This window comes from Nothobranchius furzeri, chromosome 7 (genome assembly GCF_043380555.1).
Source record: "Nothobranchius furzeri strain GRZ-AD chromosome 7, NfurGRZ-RIMD1, whole genome shotgun sequence".
Lineage (NCBI taxonomy): Eukaryota > Metazoa > Chordata > Actinopteri > Cyprinodontiformes > Nothobranchiidae > Nothobranchius > Nothobranchius furzeri.
Window position 1 is genome coordinate 46,309,204 of NC_091747.1, and position 23,425 is coordinate 46,332,628.

The 23,425-nt window shown below is 40.6% G+C and overlaps 3 protein-coding genes and 1 long non-coding RNA gene across 4 annotated transcripts; 3 read left to right on the top strand and 1 right to left on the bottom strand.

Moving 5' to 3' along the window:
• The first annotated feature begins 466 nt into the window (after positions 1–466).
• LOC107382524 (delta-type opioid receptor) lies at positions 467–14,496 on the top strand. The gene is made up of 4 exons (XM_015954691.3): positions 467–709; positions 945–1,214; positions 10,097–10,449; positions 10,802–14,496. Exons 2-4 carry the CDS (start codon positions 967–969, stop codon positions 11,329–11,331), a joined length of 1,131 nt encoding a protein of 376 aa, XP_015810177.3. The 5' UTR covers positions 467–709; positions 945–966; the 3' UTR covers positions 11,332–14,496.
• On the top strand, positions 1,221–7,035 carry LOC129167183 (uncharacterized). Its single transcript, XR_011521160.1, has 6 exons — positions 1,221–3,278; positions 3,419–3,556; positions 3,809–3,898; positions 3,973–4,094; positions 4,173–4,242; positions 4,327–7,035. It is a non-coding gene; the product is annotated as an uncharacterized lncRNA (long non-coding RNA).
• Positions 14,497–15,234: 738 nt separating the features above from the next.
• On the top strand, positions 15,235–18,176 carry chmp5b (charged multivesicular body protein 5b). The gene is made up of 8 exons (XM_015954689.3): positions 15,235–15,406; positions 15,969–16,073; positions 16,255–16,301; positions 16,422–16,515; positions 16,588–16,659; positions 17,071–17,179; positions 17,684–17,799; positions 17,874–18,176. The coding sequence occupies exons 1-8, from the start codon at positions 15,338–15,340 to the stop codon at positions 17,922–17,924; spliced, it is 663 nt and encodes a 220-aa protein (XP_015810175.1). The 5' UTR covers positions 15,235–15,337; the 3' UTR covers positions 17,925–18,176.
• A 34-nt stretch (positions 18,177–18,210) lies between these two features.
• On the bottom strand, positions 18,211–22,866 carry fastkd3 (FAST kinase domains 3). Its single transcript, XM_054751469.2, has 7 exons — positions 22,773–22,866; positions 21,027–22,508; positions 20,866–20,951; positions 20,320–20,494; positions 20,176–20,245; positions 19,993–20,107; positions 18,211–18,462 (listed from the first exon to the last, which is right to left on the bottom strand). The coding sequence occupies exons 2-7, from the start codon at positions 22,483–22,485 to the stop codon at positions 18,364–18,366; spliced, it is 2,004 nt and encodes a 667-aa protein (XP_054607444.2). The 5' UTR covers positions 22,486–22,508; positions 22,773–22,866; the 3' UTR covers positions 18,211–18,363.
• Positions 22,867–23,425: the final 559 nt, after the last annotated feature.

A 23,425-nucleotide genomic window follows, 5' to 3' on the forward strand; every position in this document is an offset into this window, starting at 1 on the left:
ACCCCTGCACTTTTTACCATCCAAAAACAATATTACACTATTTTAAATCGACACTGGTTGAGCTCTAGGACCAAGCAGAAAACAACCATTTGTGTTGAAGCCTGTTTCCTATTAGAACATACAGATACCATACCCCCCCACCCCCCACCCCCTTCTGAAGTGAAAATTACGTCCATGCTGTAAGTCAAAGGATACTTTTATTACACTGCCATGCAAATGTAATTTTTATTTCTCTTTTCAGCCGGGGATGTCCTGTTTAATGATGCCGGACAGTTTATATTCAGTTGTGACTCAGCCACTGTGGAGCGCGCCAGCCTGCAGGTTACTGTCATCGCTGTGTCATCTCGTATTTTAGTGAAAATGCGTGTGTGTGTGTGCGTGCGCGCGCGCGCGTGCGTGCGTGCGTGTGTGTGTGTGTGTGTGTTTGTGTGTGTGTGTGTGTGTGTGTGTGTGTGTGTGTGTGTGTGTGTGTTGGGGCAGGTCTAGCCCAGTGACTGGTCTAGCCTGAGTGCGCGCCACCTCCCCCTCCATCGGTGCGTGTGCGCGAGTGTCCGCAGCCGATGCTCTCCGGACGCGCAGCAGAACCATCGCCAAACTTTGACGCGCTCCACCGAGAGAACAAAACAAGCAGGACTAAATTATAAGTGAGGGGAAATATAAACGTATTTTTAAAAATCCCAGGATTTTTGGGAAATTCTGGCTGATAAAGGTGAGTATCCAGCGAGATGCGCTTCCGCTGTGCGTTTTTTAATCTTTGTCCCCGGTGTGTATTCTAATGAGCGTGATTTAAATGAGTCTCAAGGGTCAGATTGTTCTCCGGGTAAATAATGCACATAAAGAAGATCACATGCTCTTTTTAAAATCTCATTTAATTTCTAGAGAGAGATGCTTTATTTTGCTCGCCTAATTTAGTGCCTCATTAGTAATTTCGTTTCCATTTACAGGATACATTAAACAATTGTCAGAATGGAAAACACTCCAGTAGAAATCTTTAAAGAAGAAAATAGGTGCCTGTCCACTCCGTTGGAGGACTGTCCGGTAAATTCTTCTGTTTGGGGATCGGGAGCCCCGGACAGCCGAAATGTGACCCGCGATAATGAAGAATGGGAGCAAGAGAGCATGTCCCCCATCATCCCCATCATCACTGCGGTGTACTCCGTGGTCTTTGTGGTTGGCTTATTGGGCAACTGCCTGGTCATGTATGTCATCATCAGGTGAGGTCGTTCAACACATTTTCTTCAAATGTTGCAATAAAAAGCAGAATTTGACCAATTGTATGGGGTGCCAATTGTAATTGTTTAAAGTTGCTTTTAGGAAATTACAAAGCTGTGTCTAAATACTTAAACATAAAAGCACATAACTATTTTGAAAATGGACGTTCAAAATAAACAGTAACGCAAAGCTAAATCTAAACTTTTAAAGTCAGATGTTATTACACAAAGTTATATCTAAATAATTTAAATTCCGAATTTAGTTCAACCTAAATATTTACAATCAAAAATAGCCAAAATAAAATCAAAACATGACTGAGGTCAGTGTATTTATCTAACATACAAATTCAGAAGTAGCCTATCAAAATAAAAGCAGAATGAAGAGAAGCCCCATCTGTCTTGTCAGAGTACTACATTCACCTTAATAATTGATGAAAGGTTAAATGGACACACAATTCTACCATCAATTGAACTCTAAGATATGAGGTCTCTTCACTATACTTTAAATAATATTTTTTCATGTTGTAAAAATTACAATTAGAAAGTAATTTGATATATTTGAACTTCATTTAGGTTTGATTAAATATTTAGATGTCACTTTCTATATTTAGATTCACTACTGAAATTGTTGGTTTAAAGAGCAAGTCACATCAAAATCCACTTTTTTAGCTGATAACTATTATAAATGGGTGTCTAATAATGTTGTAGACATGTGTAGTTATTATTTTTGCATTTTGACGCATTTTCTTTGAAAACTAAATTCTGTCTAAAAATGTCAGTCTAGCACCCTCTTCATCTCAAAAGTATAGAACAGTTTATTTTGAGTCGGTTTTAGCCACTGGCTAACGAGAACGATGCTACGTATCCAAGAACAGTACTACGTAGCAGCTCTTTGGCTGTAGGTTATAAAAGCACCACGGTCTCAACCAGCCTTGTAGCAGTCGGGGCTCAGATTAGCCGCAAGTGAGTTGTGCTGTAGTTAGCAATAGCATTGTGTCAGAATCTGTAGTTAGCAATAGCATATTGTGTCAGAATCCCAGCAAAGCTTCTAGTATTATAGTCATTTACGTAGTTCTAGTAGCTTGGCTGTTAATATTGTAGTTAAGTGTTCTTTACGTTACTCTTTCACCAACTTGATGGAGTTTGAACCGGTGTTCTGAGAAAACGTCCTACTTTGGCAAAACGTCCTACCCGTAGGATAATTTGACGGTGTTTGACATGACAAAAACCCTAACCCTTACTCTAACCCTAACCCAAAAAAATCAAGTATCAACGTCAATAAAAAGTACTACTTACTACTTACCTATTTTCCTGCAAATATGACAACGGAGTAGCATTCCCTTTTTGTGTTGTGCGCATGCGCGCACATGCTCAGGAACAACGGGTAGGACGGTTTACGGGGTAGGAGAAATTCCCAGAACACCGGGTTATGCTGGTTTGAAGAGCATTTCACAAATTAGTCCAAACCATTCCAGTAATTAGCCAGATCCCGCTGACTGCTGCTTCCTCAAAACGGAGATTTTGGGCCCAATTTGAGGTGAGTAAGCTAAATAGTTACTTTTAACAGCTTCTAAAGATTGTTCCCTACCTATAATTTTGCAGCTATATTTGTTATACTTATAAACGCAAAGTAAGAGAGACGTGGATGTGGTTCACGTAATTTAGACAATCAGTCCACACTGCCGCAGGCTCGAAGCGAGTGATGTGTGTGATGATGTCACAGGCTGGTTCGGGTTAAGTTTTTGTGCCAGTTAGTAATCTCAGCACTGATGCAGAGCAGGGGGGACACTGAGGAGCACCTCCTCCTGAAGCAGACCTGACCCGGTTCTGAATTGGTGCTGAGTCCAGTTCTTATTAGAACATGTCTGATTCTGGACACTGAATTAGCTCTGAGAGCAGTCCGATCACTCACCAGCCGTGTTATAAAGCACATATATTAGACAGTTTGTTTTGTACATGATGCTAAACTCTCACAACAATGTGATATTAGTTTTTTCAGGCTAAATCTGCCTAAGACTGATGTAATTCTCCACCAGCCTACACCAGTCCAGGCTAGAAGTCTTGCAGGTGAGTTATTTTTTACCATCTGTCTTTCTTTACCTTCTAGATTTAACAATATGTAATTATTTTAGCTTATTGTTGCACACATGTTGCTGCTCTTAAAAACAACTATAAATATATTTGCTGTTTCTTTATATTTCACATAGCCTCCCAGCAGCAGTGTGTCTGACACTGGGACCATGATGGGAATTCCACCCTGAGCAACTTCTACACTCCAGGTGTGGTGGAGAGCTTCTGAGCAGCTTCCATCTGAATGACAGGACAAGCTCTATGAACTGATCCAGGTAAAAACATTCTAAATAATAATAGTGTACTCTGTATTCTGTTTGTTTACCTTACATCTCAGCCTGACTGGTCACCACTGGAGAGGAGTATCTTCCCAGACTCACACTAACATCCCGTTTTACCTCAGGGCCTCCTGATCTAACAGAAAAACTTGCAGCTCCATCCTTGCTCTGCTTTCCACATGTTTCTCATCATCTCTGGAACCTTCCTCCCACAACACTTTGATGTTATATATAATTTTATTTTTTCAGGCTAAATGAACCCAAGTAATCTGCTGTCAGACTGATTGTTGCAGCTACAAATGGTCCAGACTAACATGAAGCCTTGCAGGAGTAGTAAAGGTGAGTTGTTTTTAATCATTATGTAATCTTCATTACCTTTGACTTTTAACATCATCTGTGTTTTTGTTTCATAGCTTATTGCTACACGTGTGTTGCTGCTGTGAGCTTGGAGCTAGATTACATCATGACATCATGAAAGAGGCTATTGATTCTGGTCCTGTGACACTTGGTGGTGACGTGTGAGCTGATTCACCTGGTAAACAACTTTTACATTAAATATTTTGTTTTTTTTTTCTATCGAAAGTTAATTAACTAATAACCTGCATTATTGTAGGACACTCAGCAAAATATGGACGTTACACCATGAGGCAGGCACGCGTTAATATTCTATAAGAGCACATGAGGTGAGCAACACCACAGAGTATCATTATTGTTGTTATTATTGTACACTGTTCTGGATTTGTTTTCTTTCTGCATCTCATCATTAGCGTGGGTGATCACCTGATAACTCCTGTCATCTGGTTATGAAAGCATGAGTGTGTCCTCACACACCTGTAACCTATCAGCTCATCTGGCAGAATAGAGAGAGGAGACAACACCACATCATCTGTTCCTGGAAAGCCTTCAGCCATCCTTCGATGAGTGAGAACCTCCATAAGCTCTGTCTCTTGTCTGCCTACAATTATTATAATAAATATTGTGTTTGACAAGTTCTTTGTGTTGCCAAAATGTCTCATTTTAATTCCAGTTTTTATATTTTAATGGATATTTATAAATTACACGTACTGAATTATCGCTTTGTTGCACATTTAACTAGCTCTACTGTGATGATTTATATTAGCACCTCACTGTTAAAAGCTCATTTTAAACTCAAGCGTGTTTAAATATTTATGGACATGAACAAAAACAGGAACTATATAAATTGAGATTTATTTCATTAATATAACAAATAACTGTTTAGAGGAGGAAGGAATCATTCAAAGGCACATGTTTCTGGAAGCTCCTGATCCCGATGACAGCACCAGAGGAGACCCAGTCGCTGACACCAGAGGATCACCTACGATCAAGAGAACAGCTGGTATCAGTAAATAATGAAATCAGGGCAATTTTAGGTGGACATTTGTGATTGTGTAACATAAATGAACACATTACAGAATAATTTTCTCATGGGGTATTTTTATAACTTTCTCTACAGCAGATAGTAACTTTAGCCCAGGGTATGTGGCCGTGTCCTAGAGAGCTGCTATCGACACGTTTCAGTGGTTTTTCCTGCTTTAACATGTTAGATTAGCTGTTCAGCAGCTCGGCTATGTGCTGCTGATTAAAATAAGGTGTGTTGAAGATAAACCTCTAAAACATGCTGGATAACAGCTCTCTAAGGCCGTGGAGCCAAACCCTGCAGCTAACCTAATGCTATGGCTACTTACCATTCAGAGCTGGTTCTGTTGGGTCGGCTCTGGTGGTTTCAGGCAACTCACAAGCTCAAAACAATAAAGCCTGATTCATGCTTCTCCGTCAGCTCCGCAAGGGACAGACACGCACGGATTGACGGAAGCGTTTTGCTCTCATACTTCTCCGTCTCCTGGAGAGTGTTGCAAAGCAATTGCCCGGCAGGACAACAGAGGGCATAGCGCTGTTCTGTGGTATCCTGTCATGTATCGGTCCAAGATAGTGTGTTTATATTGTGTTTTTTTAGTGTGTTTATATTGTGTTTTTTTGTATATAAGAGACTTTTTAACACAGACAAATTTGTCTCTCATTCTCTTCCACCTCTTCATGCGCTCTCCACCTCTAAACCCACGTTTCCTGTCATTTCCGTCCACAAATAAAACACTTGCTGCGCATCTTTTCACTCCTCCAGTCACGGGGAATTAAACGTTCATGTTTTTAGAGTTTTTTCGTGAGGTATTCTTCAAGCTTCTCCGTGTCTGCTGCTTGTTATCCTCGGCTCTCTTTATATTTTTGAGGGCGCAATGGCGGCGCTGTAAACAACAGCGGCGTCCTGACCAATCACAAGCTTGCGTTGTCCGTTTCGACTGACGGATGTTTAGACAAGAGAGCTCGACTCCGTCTGTCCTTGCGGAGCTCTCCGGCAGGCCCACAGGGACATTGCGTGTCTCCGCACTGACGCAGACGGACAAGCATGAATCAGGCTTAAGGCTCAGGTCCGCTTGTCTCCTCCAAATAGACTTGGTCCCTTTCTTCTCGACTGTCTGGGTAAGGAGGGGAAGAAACGTCCTCCACTTCTAATGACTGCTCAGAGTGAAAAAAGCTAGCTTCGTCTCGTTACCCATCCATCTTCATCACTGCCGTGGCTCCGCCCTCTCGGTCTGTGAGGCAACGCCTACCAATTTTGCAATTTTCAAAATTGATATGTGGTACTCTGAGGCAGGGTTGACTGCCCCTTTAAGTTTATATACCAATTGTTTTTATTTCAATGTGGCTTTTTATTAGTAAATTTAACACTGAATATTTAGGTTTAAGTTTTCAATGTTTAGATATGCATTTTTTTATATTGAGACATATATTTGATTCTAAATATTTGAGTTGATGTTTATAGCTTTTGATCTGTTTTATGTTTAAATGTAATTTTATATTTTTAGATTTCATTATAAATGTGTACATGAAACATTTTATCTTTAGATGCTATTTGAAATATTTTTTATATAACTTTAAATTTTACATTTAATCTCAACATGTAGGTTTAAGTGTTTTTTAGATTTCTGTCTAAATATTTAGCTAAACTTATTTTCGTAAGTGATCTAATATAAATATCAATGTACATTTTAATATCAAGATTTAACTCCATATTTTTACATTTCATTCTCAATATTTAGGTTTAACTTTAGATATTTAATTCAAATCTAAATATTCATATTTAGCATTACCATATATAGCTAAATGTAATCAAATATAGCTTTGGTATATTATTTTGCGGTCAGTGTCACATAATTTTGTGCGAAACTTCATGCAGTTGTTACACAAAAATATTTTTGGGCCTAAAACACTAAAGAAAAGCATATCTTTGTTTTTAGAAAACAAACTTCAGCTTGAACACTTTGTTTCTATGTTGGTGTCATTGTTCTTGGATGCACTCTGATACAAAGATATTCTTTTCTCACAGATGTAACTTGCTTCCAAGACAGGAAAATATTATGATTAGTAGATCTCATCACCAAAAAAAAAAAAAAAACAAAAAAAAAAAAAACCTAAGTGGTATTTAGGGAAACAAAAGGTTAAGATGTCAAGTTTGATTCCCATCAGCATAGATCTAATTAGTCCTTAATGTGAGACAGACAATAACCAGTTTAATGACTCAAAACTCATCCCCCCTAAACAAATTTTACATAAATCTCTTAAAGTCAGGTTTTATGATAAATGTAATTGAAACCAGCTGTGCTTCATCAAATTGTGAACCCTCCTGCACCTCATTGGAGATTTTTTATGATCTGAGAGAGACACAAATCTTGTTTGATGTTATGTGATGCAGCACTGCCTCACAGAACGTTTTAGTCCACGAACAACAATTAACTCAAATCAGGCCAATTGCTTCGCTTCTTTTTAGGTGGCAGTTTCACCAGTTTGGTTAGAGAGAAGATTACTTTCAGTTGCTCAGGGGAGAATGATTTTGCTGAAGGTAAAACAGATTTTAGGATGAATTAATGTAAACAAATATCTGGAATTACACTAATAACCATAAAACTGATGTTTTGTTGACTATTGTTTTATTTAACTGTTTGTGCATTTGAAAGCTGTTTTATCTGTGTGTCAGTTACAAAAAAAAATCACATTCAGCAGTTTTTTATGATCTCTGACAGACTTGTTAGCATCTCCAGCCCCAATTTCAACCATATTTTGTTTATGAACACAATAAGTCAAAAGCCACAACTAGAAAGTTTGGATTTTTTTTTTGTTTGTTTGTTTGTGGAAGACAGTGAAAACAACTTGATTTGAAGTTAAAGATGGGAGGAAATAAAGACGACAAAGTTGGATGTTCTTCTACTGAGTGCTGCAGAGGTGATGAGCTGTTCTATCTGTAAATCTGAACTCTTCCATGGATTTAATATTTTCAAATTTAAGGGAGATTTTTTTCTTTCACACCTATACAAAGACTAAAAGTCACTTTTGGGCACAGGAAAACTGACTTTTTTTGCTCACTTTATGAGGTGATTATTTTCTTATCCCCATCTTAGGACTTCCATTAGCTTCTGATTGCCATGGAAACAAATGTGTTGCAACGTCGCAATGTGTGGAAGACTAAAAATGAAATCATGGTAGAATTCATTTATTTTTTATGAGTCATGTCTGAAAACACATCAAGAGAACACTAGAAGCTGATTAGTAAATTTGAGTGTTCGTGCTCTGAACAAGAGGGTTGCACGTGACCTTTGTTTGTGCCTTGATCACTCTCAGGTCTGATGAAGATTATTGTGACTCAGAAAATGTAAAAAGAAATTAATTTTCTAACTGCGGCACAAGTGGTGCTCAGAATTTCTTTGGTGCAAGAACAAATCTTGGTATCAGCTATTTAATTCAAATAAGTTAATTAATCGCCATGTGCTGAATCGTGATGTAAAGCTGGAGTTCAATCTCATAATAATCTTGGATCAAGACAGAAACTTGAAACATAAAGCAATTGAGAATGTTTCAGGAACTGCCGTAAAAACTCGAGTAGACATCATCCATTTTTGCCCACTTATCTGGCTTCGGGTCACAGGGGTAGTAGCCTAAGCAGAGAGGCCCAGATTCCCCTCTCCCCAGCCACTTGGGCCAGCTCCACCTGTGGAATCCCAAGGCGTTCCCTGGCCAGCCGAGAAACAGTCCCTCCATCGTGTTCTGGGTCTTCCTTTAGGTCATCTTCCTTTAGGCATCTCAACGTGCCTGGAAAACCTCACCAGAGATGTGTCCAGGAGGTATTCTAACCAGATGCCTGAGCCACCTCAACTGGCTTCTTCCGATGTGGAGGAGCAGCGGGTCTTCTCCGAACCCTTCCCGGATGATCAAGCTCTCACCCTATCTCTAAAGGAGAGCCCAGACACGCTGTGAAAAAAACTCATCTTGGCCGCTTGTATCCACAATCTCATTCTTTCAGTCACCACCCAAGCTCATGACCATAGGTGGAGTAGACAGTGATGATCAAATTGTGGCTACTTAAAGAGGATCAGCACATCTGAATCTGAGACCATGGTTCTCTACTGGAAAATTATGATTTGTCAACTCCGGGTTGGGAGAAAGGTCCTCCCCCAAGTGGAGGAGTTTATAGGGTAAGGAACTCGGACATCCAGGAGGGACTCGGAGTGAAGCTGCTGCTAGTCCACATTGAAAGGAGCCAGTTGAGGTGGTTCGGGCATCTGGTCAGGATGCCTCCTGGACTGTTTTAGGCATGTTCTGCCGGCAGAAGGCCCCCGGGTTACCCAGGACTACCTGGAGGAATATATCTCTAGGTTGGCCAGGGGAGTGTTTCCCAACCCTGGTCCTCAGTGACCACTGTCCTGCATGTTTTCCATGTTGCCCTTTCAAACACCAGTGTGTCTCTGCTGCCACACACCTGACTTAATTGAATGAATGATTAACCAGTATCTGCATCACTTGATGTCCTCCTGAGGAGCCAATGTAAATCAGGTCTGCTCAAGCAGAGACATGGAAAACTTGTAGGACAGTGGTCCCTGAGGACCAGGGTTGGGAAACACTGGGCCGGGAACGCTTGGGTGTCCCAGCTGAGGTGCTGGTGGACTTGGCCAGGGAGAGGATTGCCTGGGAGGCCCTACTTGGGATGCTGCCTCCATCTGCAGTACAACTATGAACTCTTCACTTAACCTCTCCACCAGTAGACAAGAAATTCAGTTGTGCGTTTTATTTTAATAGCATTTACGTGCAAAGGTCACCACTCCAGTACCTTCATTCCAAGCTCTCACCTTTTGTTTTGAAACTTTAAATTGAACTTTGTGGCTGAACTTTGCAAAAGCGAACCTATATAAAATGCCAAAGTGACTTAATGAAGTTTAAACAAGCTGATCACACGTGATCGTCAGCGAGCAGCATACTATACATGATAATGAAGTGTGAGTCAGACACATTGCATTACAGATTCAAGAAAACTTTGTGAAATAATGCACACTCCTCAACCCATAATGAGCTAGGAGGAAAGGTCTTCCTCGGAGACGTAGCAGCAGTAAGCTGTGGCTGAGGCAGTCTGAGTGGGTGGTTAGCTCATTTCATTTCTCAACGGGATTGCTTTGTGTTCTGCATGTTTAACAGGTACACAAAGATGAAGACGGCCACCAATATTTACATCTTCAACTTAGCACTCGCTGACGCCCTTGTCACCACCACCATGCCCTTCCAGAGCACAGACTACCTACTGAACACCTGGCCCTTTGGTGAGGTGGTCTGCAAGGTCTTCATCTCCATCGACTACTACAACATGTTCACCAGCATCTTCACGCTCACCATGATGAGCGTGGATCGATACGTGGCTGTGTGTCACCCCGTGAAAGCCCTGGATTTTCGGACTCCCATCAAAGCCAAGATGATCAACGTCTGCATCTGGATCTTGTCCTCAGCAGCAGGGATACCTGCTTTTGTTCTGGGAGGCACGCAGACCAACAGCGGTAAGGAGACGCTTTCACTGTCCCTGAATTGCCTCCCAAAGTTTCACTCCATTTTACACATCCTAGAGGTTTACATGTCCTAATCACATCTTTGGAGCAAAAGTATATTTTTATCAAGTCCATCAGTCAGAGAAGGGTTTTCCATTAGCAGCACACCAAGAGCATCATTACTGGAAATAAATGAAGTGAAAAATAAGAGCAAGATGTACCCAGCTGACTGCAGATTAGCTTTTTCCATAATAGCTTGTTAAATTGATGGTAGAACGGTGCAAAGTGGAGTTGTTTTTTTATGATCAAGCAAAAGTACTCTTCATAGTTTAAATATCATCTTCTTGCACCTTTCCTTCTGCAGACATCACTGAATGTGCCTTACAGTTCCCAGAACCTTATGGCTACTGGGACACGATGATGAAGATTTGTGTGTTTGTGTTTGCCTTCGTCGTGCCTGTGCTCATCATCACCGTGTGCTACTCCCTCATGGTTTTGAGGCTGAAGAGCGTCCGGATGTTGTCCGGATCACGGGAGAAGGACCGCAACCTGCGGCGCATCACACGGCTGGTGGTGGTCGTGGTGGCTGTGTTTGTGGTCTGTTGGACGCCCATTCACATTTTCATCCTGGTCAAAGCACTGGTGAACGTGCCTGAAACCACCGCCATTATGGCTGCGTACTTCTTCTGCGTGGCTCTGGGCTACACCAACAGCAGCCTCAATCCTGTCCTCTACGCCTTTTTGGATGAGAATTTCAAACGCTGCTTCAAAGACTTCTGCCTCTCAGCCAAACTGAAGGGGGACAAGGTGTCAGGGAGCAAGAAGATCCCCAACTCTGTTCGGGCAGCCGCTGTTCCCCTAGAGAACCCAGACGGGACTAGTAAACCAACATGACTAGCAGTGGAACTGTCTTCGATTTCTCACATTGGAAAAGAAGACTCACATGACCTGGGCTTAACACATGTCACTTCAGCAATGTAGACTGAAAGTTGGGCCACCTCATGTTTTCATTATCACCTGGGCTTTAAACTGTGCCAACACTGATGAGAAAAACTGTTCACTGTTTTTTCCTTTAAATCATCCAGAAATAATCATATTTTCGTCTTTCATGGGATTTAACTTTTCTAGTTGATGCTTGAAATTTGAGCAGACTAATAGTGATCAAAGTTAACCTTTGATGGTATTTTTTTTCCAGCTGAAAGCTATATGAAAGGCAGTGCTGCTTATTTAAGATGCTGACAGATACTAGAGATGCTAATTTAGGTCCATTCCTTTTAAACTAAAATGTGCACTTTAAGAAAGTCTTAAATGTTTGGAGATCCAGGAAAGTCACTTCACTAAATGATATGAGGACTGACTTTCCACATATTCGATTATCATGATTAACTGTGTTAAAGTACTTAGAACATGACAGACAATGTATTACTCTGACATTTTTACTATGTGGGAAGATTTTTTTTTCTTAGTGGCTGTTAACTGCCAGTATTACAGTAACATCCACAGCAGCCATAAACTTCATAACACTATGAATAAATGTCTTATCTTATTATATGTATTTACTCAAAGAGGTCATCACAGATATGTGGTGGCTGTGCTACGGGGCTAGTGTTATTTTGTTGGTAAACAGGAAAAGCGAGTGAATAATTCTTTTGTTTTGCTTATTTGTTGCAAAGATGTGAGTGTATTGTGACTGCTTCGGCAGTGAGTGACATCACTGATCAGTGCCAAAAGGCGTCCACAGACATTAATATCATTAAAAATGATTTATTCTGTTAAATTATGCAGTAATTTTAATTTGTTCAGGAGACAGGGATTGCAGCTGTTTTAATGTCAAATGCGGTGTTAAATGACCAAAAGAATCGTTGTTTTTTACAGTGCTCTGTGTGACCACAAAGCAACATGAATTACAGCGTTGTGAGGGTTTTCTCTGCATTTTTTTGGCATTGACGATTTAGAAATTTCTATTTTAAAGCAGCGTGAATGCAGCCTATTTTCTTTTATTTCTATTCCACTTCACCAGAAACTACACTTTTACAAACACCTGTTGTTTGGGCGATGTCTGCTGAAATAATTTCCGTCTGAATCACAACCAATCAGCGTGAGTTAACCACAAGTCCCGCTTGGCGACTACTGGGCCATTCCAAGTACCAGTTCAGCTACCTCACTGGTTCCTGAAATGGCCCTTAAAATGGTTCTTTAGTTCCAGCCCAGTGAAATGGAGATGTGCATGCCGTAAAGTTCCAGTAAAATTACCCTGACATAGGGCTGGGGGATATGTAGATATTTTTAAAATATCGATATAAAATCAAACAAGAAGCAAGTGACTCAGTATTTATATTGATTTAAACCAGTGTATTTCTATAGTTAGCAGGAGCAGCTACAGCTATCCACTAGCTTGCTCCACTTCTAAGCAGTCATTACATGTATCTTCATGTCAATCAGGAAACCTCTGGGTCAATGTTCATTGCATTTGGCTTTGTGGTTTTTAATTATTTGGGGACGTTCATTCATGTTGTAGCGAGCTTTTTCACCATGGCTGCTGAAGAGATTTGATTATCCTGCTTGTGTGGAGAGATGGGTCAAAACCCTCCCCTGTGTAATCAGGAAATGGGTACCAAGAGCTGCTGATCTGCTGATGAATTCATGTATTCAATGTCTCAAGACAGCTTGAAGGGAGTTCACTTGTGAATATATATATCAAAATTCAGCTAAAAGGTATCGAAAAATAAGTTTCGGTCCACATTGCCCAACCCACCCTGAAGGTCCAATGAAATGGTCCTTTTGTTGAGTATCTCAGCAATTTTTATGATAATGTTTGCACTTATGGTTTTCCTGCTGTGAAGTCTCAAAATTCCTGCTGCGAAAATTGTTCATAAATAATGTCTTGAGAGGAATAATAAACATGTAAATCAACCGTATTGTAATTTCTACGATATTGAAAAAAAAACTCCGAAATTTATTGAATCTGAAAGATAACTGAGCAAATTGTGGTAGAAAACGCTTCACCTGTTTTGTGTTCATGATCATTTTGTTCACATATTTACCAAACGTGCCTTTAACTGTCCAGGAAGGTGTGTTTTTGGCAGAAAGAGTTGTGTTTAACAGATTTGTTTACTTGCTTGTTTGTTTTCTGTTTGACGTGCCATTGCTGGTTGTAGGAAACAACCGCTAACAGATATGTGCCAAAAGCTTTTTCGCCTCTGTGGAGTGTGTGAATGGTGCTGATTGGTCACAGTGAGAGAAAAAAGTGACTCACGGTGGACTTTGAAGTTGTGTAAGAGTCGGTAGAGGGTTAAAAATAGACTGCATTTAGTTCTGTCATAGCAACTCTTGTGGAGGTAAAAGAAGTGAAATCCTGGACTTAAATGTGCATTTAAAATTTGTCAGAGGGCTCTCTATCAGTTTTGACCCTTGTATTGTGTCCAAACTGATAAGTTGTTTCATTTACATAACAACATTCATTCATCACATGTGCTGTTTATGTTTTTTTATTATTATTATGATTATGATGCATACTCTCATTATGCTGTAAACTGCTGTGCAATCTGATCACACGATCACACCAAGTTGTGCATCCACACTACTTAATAGCACCTCTAAAGGAAGGGTTGCGTGTTTGAAAAACTTTTATTTTGTAAAGATGACAGAAAAGTACATTCTTGCACAAACTTGTTTTAAATAAACGGTACGTGTAGCATGTTTATCATTGTTGCTGTGATTTTTTAAAATACCATCAGAAGCTAAACATGCTTGATGTACTGTGCTGTTACTCTGAGTGTGCTGCAAACATTTGTGTAAAACATGTAAAATTTATCTTGTCTCACAGCTTTGAAAAGATATATTTTTATCATCTGGCTGCTACATATTAGAGATAAAAATAGACAACAATAAGATATTCTATAACATTAAAAAGGACATTATTGTATCAAGCTATACTGTGACTGATGCATTGATTTTTACCTTTATTTTGATTTGTCTGTCATTTGTGTGGAACATGTATTGATCTTGTCTGTAAAGTTATTAATATTGATGCAAGTTTAATAAATACTCTGAAATTGACAAACTCATTGTCAGCTTTCATTTTTAAGAACCCTGACAACCTTCATGTTTCAGACAAATTTTAATAAATGATTTTATATACATGAATTATTTTTTATGTTATTATTAATATTTTGCATTTACCTTTGATAAATAAAACAGGTTTCATTTAGTAGTTGATGTAAATCCCAATTTCTTTTCTTTTCTTTTTTTTTGGTGAGTTTGCTGCTCTACCTAGAGGACAGAGCGAGTAACTACAAAATATGTCAACAAAATTATTCAAGAATGGATTGTTGCATTTAGAAAATACAAAAAGTATACGCAAATGAGGGCAGAAATGCTGTTTTATTTCATGTTTACTGTTGCGAGTTTTCTGCTATTAAATATTTACAGTGATAGAAATCTGTTGTAACCTTTCTAACCAAAACAGTGTCCGAAAGAGGTTTAAATCTTAAAAATAATCTCATTATAGCAGTGTTAAATTTTCTGATTTCGTGCCTTGCAAACATATTTTTAAGGATTGTAGGTGTTTAGTTACACATAAAATGTGTGCATCTTTATGCGCTTCTTAAATGACATAAAATATATTTTAAAATTTTAAATTTGATTGAAATTGTGTCAACGTTAAAATAAATGCGATAAACTGGTACAAAAGATAATAATAAAGAGAAAAAAAAAAGAAATCAGTAATTTTTCCAATCAATATTGTATGCCTGTGTAAGAGGGCGTGGATAGAACGTGTGCACGTTACCAAATTTACGTCACCTTCGTCTTTTCCGGGTTTTTCCTCAGCTAAGTTTCGGACTCTCGCAGTCATAAATATTAGATTTTCTCAGACAATTTATACTTTTACCTCACCGACATGAATCGTATCTTTGGCAGAGGTAAAGCCAAAGGCCCGCCACCCAACTTGACGGACTGTATAGGAAGCGTAAGTACCGTACACAACTTTTTAGACGCTTTAAACAGCGTAAACAAAACACGAACTTCTGCTAACTGTTAGCTAACTTCAGAACCATCAAACAAAACATGCCGACTCTTTAACTCGTTACTTGTTGAATAAGTTTCCCTGACGTGATTTAAATTATAAATGTGTTAGCTTTAATGTGGTATTGTTTTATTTAACGTAATACATATATAACGTGTCATTTGGTAAATAAGTTAACACAATACTTGCTCTGTTTGCCATGGGGTAGTGACTCAGCGTTACGTTAATTGACGTAATTCTAACCACTTGACTGCTAAATAAGAAAAAAATGTCTGTGGGATCTAGCGGACAAAACCAGTTGTGCTGGTCGTTGAGCATGCGCAGGACTGGAATTAGCTGTCTGGTGGAAAAACAAAACAAGATATTTATTTATTTATTACCCAAAATGACTAAATCTGAGTATTTGTGTACATGTCCAGATGACAATAAACTGATTAGTAGTAATTGTGTCTCTGATGATATAATTTCTGCAAAACTTTCTAAAATTCTTGTTTCATGCTTGTAGGTTGATTCTCGGGCAGACTCCATTGACAAGAAAATCGCCAGACTAGATGCTGAACTTGTCAAATACAAAGATCAGATGAAAAAGATGAGAGATGGGCCTTCAAAGGTGAGATCTTCTGAGATACTCATACTAAAATGAGTTTTTCTTCTGAAAAACAAGATTTCTCCCTATTCCATAAATTGTATGTTATCAATGTATAAGAAACTCTAAATTAGAAATGTCTGTTAATTTTTTAGCGTTTTGTTCATTTTTTTCTAACATTGTCTACTATTTAAATGTTTCTTAGAACATGGTGAAGCAAAAGGCAATGAGGGTCCTGAAGCAGAAGAGGATGTAAGTTGGATATCTTTTGTATAAAATTGCTAAATTAGTCTTTGAATTTGAGCTTTAAGTGTATTCCTACTATTAGATTTTCTGCCTTCACTCATTTTTTTTATTTATTCTTTACTTCAGGTATGAAAGCCAGAGGGATAATCTCATGCAGCAGTCGTTCAACATGGAACAAGCAAACTACACAATCCAAAACCTCAAAGACACTAAAACCACAGTAAGACATGTTCTACTGGGAATTTAAACATAGAAAGTTCGGTTTATTACTAATTCTATTATTTGTTTTTAGGTTGACGCCATGAAGGTTGGCCTCAAAGACATGAAGAAGGCATACAAGAATGTGAAAATCGATAAGATTGAGGTATTTTGATTTTAAGCAGCAGCTGTTCATTTAGTGACGTTTTATTTATTTCTGATTAAAGAAAGAAGAAGCAGTAGCTCAGGTGGTAGAGCGTGTTGCCTCATGATCGGAGGGTCATGGGCTCGATTCCAGCTCCCGCCAGGGGTATCCTGCTGTTGTGTCCTTGGGCAAGACACTTCACCCAACTTGCCTGTGTTAGTGGTGGTCAGAGGTCACTGTCAGACCTCCCCAGGGCGGCTGTGGCTACAAGTAGCTTACCATCACTAGCAGTGTGTGAATGTGAGTGTGTGAAAGCGTCTTTGGGGGTCTTGAAAAGCGCTATATAAGTTCAATGCATTATTATTATTATTAAAATGTTTAGATTAATCAAATTACTTTTTTTTTTAAAGATTTTGATTTTTTTGAAATAAGGATATTCATGATCAGCTGGAGGACATGATGGAGGACGCCAATGAGATCCAGGAGGTCATGAGCAGAAGTTATGGCACTCCTGAAATCGACGACGATGACCTGGAAGCAGGTGAGACAAGCTTAGCGAAGACATCTTGCAGCTTTTATTTGATCTATAGCAGGGACAGCAGTAGCTCGGGAGGTAGAGCGGGTTGTCCAGTACCCTATTTTTTTTTTAACATAGCCCAATTTAAAAATTGTTGTTTTACGTTGAAACGGACAAGTTCCAGCTAGCAACTCTAGCTCGCTGGTGTTGGTGGCATCACTTCCGTTTATCCGTGGGCATCAGAAGTGATGTCACCCTCTACTGCCTGCATCCTCCTTGGCGATGAGGCTGTCCCACTGTAGCTCATCACCACCAGCGTGTGTCTGACAGACTGTGTTGTGAAGCGCTTTTGGGGGTTGTAGAACCCTAAGAAGGTGCTATACAACTACAGGCCATTTACCTAATTGTAGATTTTAATTCCTGAAAGTTGTTTTGCTCGTGGACAAAGAGTTTAAAAGAACGTTCCTGCAGATTGAGGTAGAAAACTGAATTGTGGTTAGAGACATTGATCTACTGCTATGTCCCCAGAGCTAGATGCTCTGGGAGACGAGCTCCTGCTGGATGACGACAGCTCCTACTTGGACGAAGCTGCCACCGCTCCTTCCATCCCAGAGGGCGTTCCCGGTGACAAGTCAACCAATAGGGTATGTGACAGATTTCAACATTTCTACCCAGCTTCACAACATAGTTCATTAATGTATTACTTTTGTTTTTTCAGGATGGCGTGTTGGTAGACGAGTTTGGCCTTCCTCAGATTCCTGCTACATAAAAGAGCATTTTTAACAAACGTGCTAGTTTTACATTTATCATAGCCTGTTTTGTATTTATCTCACACTCCTGGCCTTTGAATGCAGCAGTGAAATCCAAAGCTTCTTCTATCCATTGAACAATGAAAATGTAAAATCAGGTGTCTCGATGAAAGCTGTTTCTGTCTTTGTCTGAATGACGGCTGGAATTGGGATTCTCCTAAACTGTACAGTTTCTGAAGCAGCAAACTAAATAAATTATATTTTTCAAACCATTCATAACTGTGTGATAATGAAGTCATTCTGATCTTGTTTCTGGTACAAAAAGCCTCTTTATTGTAGAATTAAAAATACTTCTGTACAAAATAAATAACTAAGTCACATTATATTGGCATGACTGCTAGAAAAATCTGGATTCATTTCCACAAAAGAAGCCCTGATGCAATGGCATTACTGTTGTGTTCACCAGCTCAGCCTGTAGGTGTGAGGGAAGATCCTTTGGTGAAGATACTCGACCACGCTGACTTTGGTGTGCCGTTTTTCAATTTCATAAAAAGGAATCTATTAAAAAAAAATAGAAATATTAAAGTATTGAAATAATTACTGGGAACCAGGAGGCACTAAAAAACTTTAATGGGGTATTCCACCCTAAAGTGAAATGTAGTTGTTGCCATAATCCCCAGAGTTAGATAAGTGGGGAAACCCATTTTGTAACCTGCTCAGTTACTCTGATCTGCCAGTGTTCTGTTAGCTTTAGCTTAGCACAAACAATGTAAGTAAATGGTAACAGCTAGCATTTTGTGGTCCTAGTTTTTCTTTGTGACCTCATTAATCTTTCTACAAATGAAAATAAAGAGCAACACTAAAGGGAATTACAGGAGCTGATTTAGATTTGGAACTAGATTATGACAAAGCACCGTTGCTTCAAGGACATAATCCATCTACATCTGTCATGTACTCTGCTGTTTACGGCAACTTACTATGCTGTGCCTTTAGAAACTACCAGGTATAAGCCATACATGCCAAACTTATATTTACATTAAAAAATGTCGTTTTGGGTAACTGTGTCATGTCCTTGCGTCTTGCGGTGGCAGTTTACAGCCATCATTACATAGTCCCAAGTCTAAATCAGATCCTTTAACTCCTTTGTGTTACTTTTTGGCTTCATTTGCAGTTGATACGACTATTGAGGCCACCGTGAAAAATTGGGATCACTATTGAGTCATTTTCACATGTTTACCACATGAAATGCTAGCTGTCAAGAGGTGTGACCAAGTCACAAGTCTTTCCAGTCAAGTCTCGAGTCAGAACAAAGAATGATTTATGATTTTTGTCCATGTCGTGCCACTTTTGTGCTAAAATATTAAATATGATCAAGTCAACAGATGCAAGTCGATTCAAGTCGCAAGTCATTGGCGTTTCAAGTCCGAGGCAAGTTGTAAGTCTTTATAGATTTTAACAAGTCAAGTCAGAAGTCATTAAAATAATGTTTCGAGTCTGACTCGACTCCACACCTCTGCTAGCTGTTACTAATAACTTCCATTGTTTATGCTAAGGGGCTGCGCAGTGGTTAGAGCTGGTGCCTTGCAGCAAGAAGGTCCTGGGTTCACTTCCCGGCCTGGGATCTTTCTGCATGGAGTCTGCATGTTCTCCCTGTGCATGCGTGGGTTCTCTCCGGGTACTCCGGCTTCCTCCCACGGTCCAAAAACATGACTGTTAGGTTGATTGGTCTGTCTAAATTGTCCTTAGGTGTGAGTGTGTGTGTGTGCATGGTTGTTTGTCCTGTGTGTCTCGGTGTTGCCCTGCGATGGACTGGCTCTCTGTCCAGGGTGTACCCCGCCTACTTGCCGTTGACTGCTGGAGATAGGCACCAGCCCCCACCCCCCCCCCCACCCCCCACCCCCCGGCGACCCTGCGTAGACAAAGCGGGTTCAGAAGATGGATGTTTATGCTAAGCTAAAGCTAACAGAACACTGCCAGACTAGGAGAATGACTTTGCTGGTTACAAATGCTTTTCCCCCACAAACTCTAAGGATTACGGGTTTAGGAAACTAGGCTAAAACATTTTCTGGTATAAGACGAGGGTCTAACCTGTATGACTTCATATCCCAGGAGTCGTAGATGTCGCTGCTTGATGGCCTCCTTTCCAAGCAGCTGCCGGATGTTTGTAGTAAACCTCTTTTGTCCGTCGATACAAAGGGCAATCCTGTAACACAAATCAGTAATTAAACACCGTTTTGGATCCTACAGAACACCTGTGTAACGTGAAATCACCTTTTGTACACGTCATCCATTTGACTGGCAGGCAGCACGTATCCCTCTTCATCAAGTTTAATCTCCACGTCTAAAAAAAATCAAAAGCATGGTACCGTTGGATGATAAACTAGCCATTTTAATAATGTAAGAAGCACAAGATACCGAGTGTGTAGCAGTATGGTGTCAGAACTCTGGATCCGAAGTAGGATCGACCTCCGAGTAGATCCACCAGTCCATTTTTCACTGTGTTGTACAGTTGTGGATCGACTGGTGACTCCAGAGAGCGACCCGACGCAAGGAAAGACTTGACTCTGTACTTTGGGAGCAGACGTGGACCCTGATGAGATAAAACAAATAAAAACACATCACAGATCACCCCAATACCAAAACACGAGTAGTGTATTTTTTTAGGTCAAGCTGACCCTGGAATTCAGATCAAAATTACTAATACTTCTCTGCAATAAATATTGTGATGTTTTTAATTATATGCAAAAATATTAATATTAGCAATGAACGTTTAAATAACTTGAATAAAATGAAGAACTTAACAGCTTTATTCTGTTTCTGTGCTGTGAAATGACAGGAACAGGTTTTATGACACAGCTGAAAATCACCAACCCCCTCCACCCCCACCCACCCCCCCCACCCCCAATCAGATGTTAGGGTGTGTGCTCGGGTTTCTGGTGTAGCGTCTTTGAAAAGCTTTACCTCATAGAATGGACACTCCAACTTCACAGTCATGTAGAGCTGAGTCAGCTGGGCCAAAACGCCCCGGTCAATCACCTCGTTCTGATCTACGACACAAACGTTTTGTTTCAGAATCTTCGAGGAAGGACTGTGCATGGCGTGTGGGTGAGGATGGGGCTTACATTGCAGCTGTTGCGGGAAATAACTGCTGAAAACTTTGGAAAGAAAATTGACAGGAAACCTTTCCACCAGGATGCAGGCGTGCAGCAGGTTGAGCAGCGTCCCAGGTTGGAATTGTGAATAGCTACTGTGCAGGATGGCTTCTATTTTCCTGAACAACTGGCTTTCATTGGGGGGGAGATAACCCAACTTTCCAAAAGCCATGATCTGCCTGGCTACTTGGCTGGTGCTGTAGTCGCTTGCTCGGTACACAAAGCTCTCTGCAACAGCATCAAAAACAGCAAAGGACAAGATGTTCCTGTGGCCAAAGAACTGTGCCACCTTGGTTACGGTCTCTGGATGGGAGGTGAAAGCCATCGTAGGTACAAGCTTCTCCATCGCTTTCACAAAATAATGATCGCTGTGACCAAAATGCATCAATGCACCCAGGACGCAAGTGAGCTCCTCATCAGTGAAGTTATGGACATGCCGAACCGCTTGCTTACACAAACTGATTACAAGAGGCATGGCCTGCATTTGATTCAGAGTAACAAGAGCATTTAGTACACCGCTGACAGCAGCAGGATCCATTCTGGAGGTGACTGTGACAGCATGGGTGTGCATGGCGTTTAATAAATCTCTGTATTTTCCATCTTCACCCACACTACTTTGCAAAAGCCTATAAACAGCTACAAGGTCTGGAAGACCCCACTGAGCTGGTTCCTGCTTCTGAATCTGCACCATCACCTGCTCCAGCATCCCAGATCCTGGTCCCTCCACGGCCAACATCGCCTGACCCAAGGTGCACAGCTGTCCTACAGTAAATTGCCCTCTGTCGAGCCTGGTTTGGCTCTCTGACTTAAGCTGCACCATCAGCGTGCTCCAAGGATCCAAACAGAGGCGTGTGCAGGCTAGAAGAGCAGACACCAGCCCAGCATCTGTGAGCCGCTCAGAGTCCTGTTCCAGCTGGAAGCACAGAGCCCTGATGGTGTCATCCTCCAGCACTGTGGGGTCTCGCAGAGCTGTGCCTTCCTGTTCCAGGTCAGCCACACTGTGAAGAGCTGCTGCAGCCATGGTGTCTGACAGGATCTCCACAGAGCGCAGCAGTCTGAAGACCTGCCGGGAGGAGGTGCAGGTTTCCAGCCGCTGTTGAAAACTCAGTTCATCAGCAGCTGAGGGCCGGTGCAGCTGGGTCAGACAGAACCGTGGAACTGAATCTTTGTGGAGCCCCACAGAGTTGGAGAAGAATGATGCCTCTTTAATGACGGTGGTCAAACTTCTCACGCTACAGTCCTGCTTTTGACTCCTGCAGCCATGTCTCTGGATACACCGGTTGGCTGAAGTACACAGACATGCCACACATGAGGAATGACCAGAGCTGATGGTACTCAGGCGTCTGATGGGACAGACAGGTCCAACAGGATAACGACGGATCCCGAACTGTCCGACAAGAGGAAGACTCTGAATCAGTTTCAAAGCCATGAGCCTGGACTCCCCGGTCCCCGCTAAAAACACAAAGATATTATTTTAAAAAGGCACATAAAAGGTTTGTGCAAGCAGACAGCGCTGATGCTAACTTCTGTGATGCTAGCTGAGCCCCGTTACCCAACCTCGCCGCTAGCTTTACTACACTGCAGGTTAGCTTATTAGCTAGCAACTTACTGTCTTACTTTTAAACTCGAGCTATTGCCGTCGTTATAAGCGCGTTGTAAATTGTAGAGTTTCATTGAAATTATACGATAAACGAGGGGAAAAATAATGAAACATACCTGGACCTTCCTAGCCTGGCGCGGGGTCAACAGAAATAACCATGTAGGAACATGTAGCATTCATGTCGCCTCGGAAATAGCAGATTTTGCAATCATACGCAAACCTGCCTAGAATTGTAAGGCTATGTAATAACAGTAAAATAAAATTTATGAGTACAAATTTCACAAAATGAAAGTCTGAAAAATATCACAGAGTCATAGCATACCAAATACAACGTAGTTTTGAAACGAAGGTATAAGTTATAAGTTTGTAAAATTCTTGCTTTGATGTGTTCCTGAAGACTCTTCAAACTTTTTTATAGCCACTAGAGGGCGATGTAGCCATAATACAAAATCATCCCAAATCTGCATAATTCATTCTGAACTGACATTTGTAGTTTGGTTTAGTTATTCATTTACATCCCATCTTACGGTCACCAGACATGTGCAGATTTTTTTACATTGCAAATTTATCTCCGACTTTAATGCTGGCCCTGGATGAGGTTACCAGCCAGACTCTTTAATTCTGCAGTCTGGCTGGCCAGGCTAGTTGCACTGTGGGATGGGCTCTTTCACATGAAAGCTCAATCCTGTGTGGTCTGTTCTATATTTTCTATTATTTGAGTATCTATACCTGTAAGTTAACCCTTCACCACATTCACTAAAGAATTAAG

Bases quoted from the DNA above. Each gene is read 5' to 3' on its own strand.
- chmp5b (XM_015954689.3), top strand. From the start codon at position 15,338: ATGAATCGTATCTTTGGCAGAGGTAAAGCCAAAGGCCCGCCACCCAAC. The intron at 16,074-16,254 runs GTGAGATCTTCT...AATGTTTCTTAG, and splicing joins TGAGAGATGGGCCTTCAAAG to AACATGGTGAAGCAAAAGGC. The intron at 16,302-16,421 runs GTAAGTTGGATA...TCTTTACTTCAG, and splicing joins GTCCTGAAGCAGAAGAGGAT to GTATGAAAGCCAGAGGGATA.
- fastkd3 (XM_054751469.2), bottom strand. From the start codon at position 22,485: ATGGCTTTGAAACTGATTCAGAGTCTTCCTCTTGTCGGACAGTTCGGG. The intron at 20,495-20,865 runs GTAAAGCTTTTC...TTATCTCATCAG, and splicing joins TGGAGTGTCCATTCTATGAG to GGTCCACGTCTGCTCCCAAA. The intron at 20,108-20,175 runs GTGATTTCACGT...TTTGTGTTACAG, and splicing joins ATGGATGACGTGTACAAAAG to GATTGCCCTTTGTATCGACG.
- LOC107382524 (XM_015954691.3), top strand. From the start codon at position 967: ATGGAAAACACTCCAGTAGAAATCTTTAAAGAAGAAAATAGGTGCCTG. The intron at 1,215-10,096 runs GTGAGGTCGTTC...CATGTTTAACAG, and splicing joins GTCATGTATGTCATCATCAG to GTACACAAAGATGAAGACGG. The intron at 10,450-10,801 runs GTAAGGAGACGC...TTCCTTCTGCAG, and splicing joins AGGCACGCAGACCAACAGCG to ACATCACTGAATGTGCCTTA.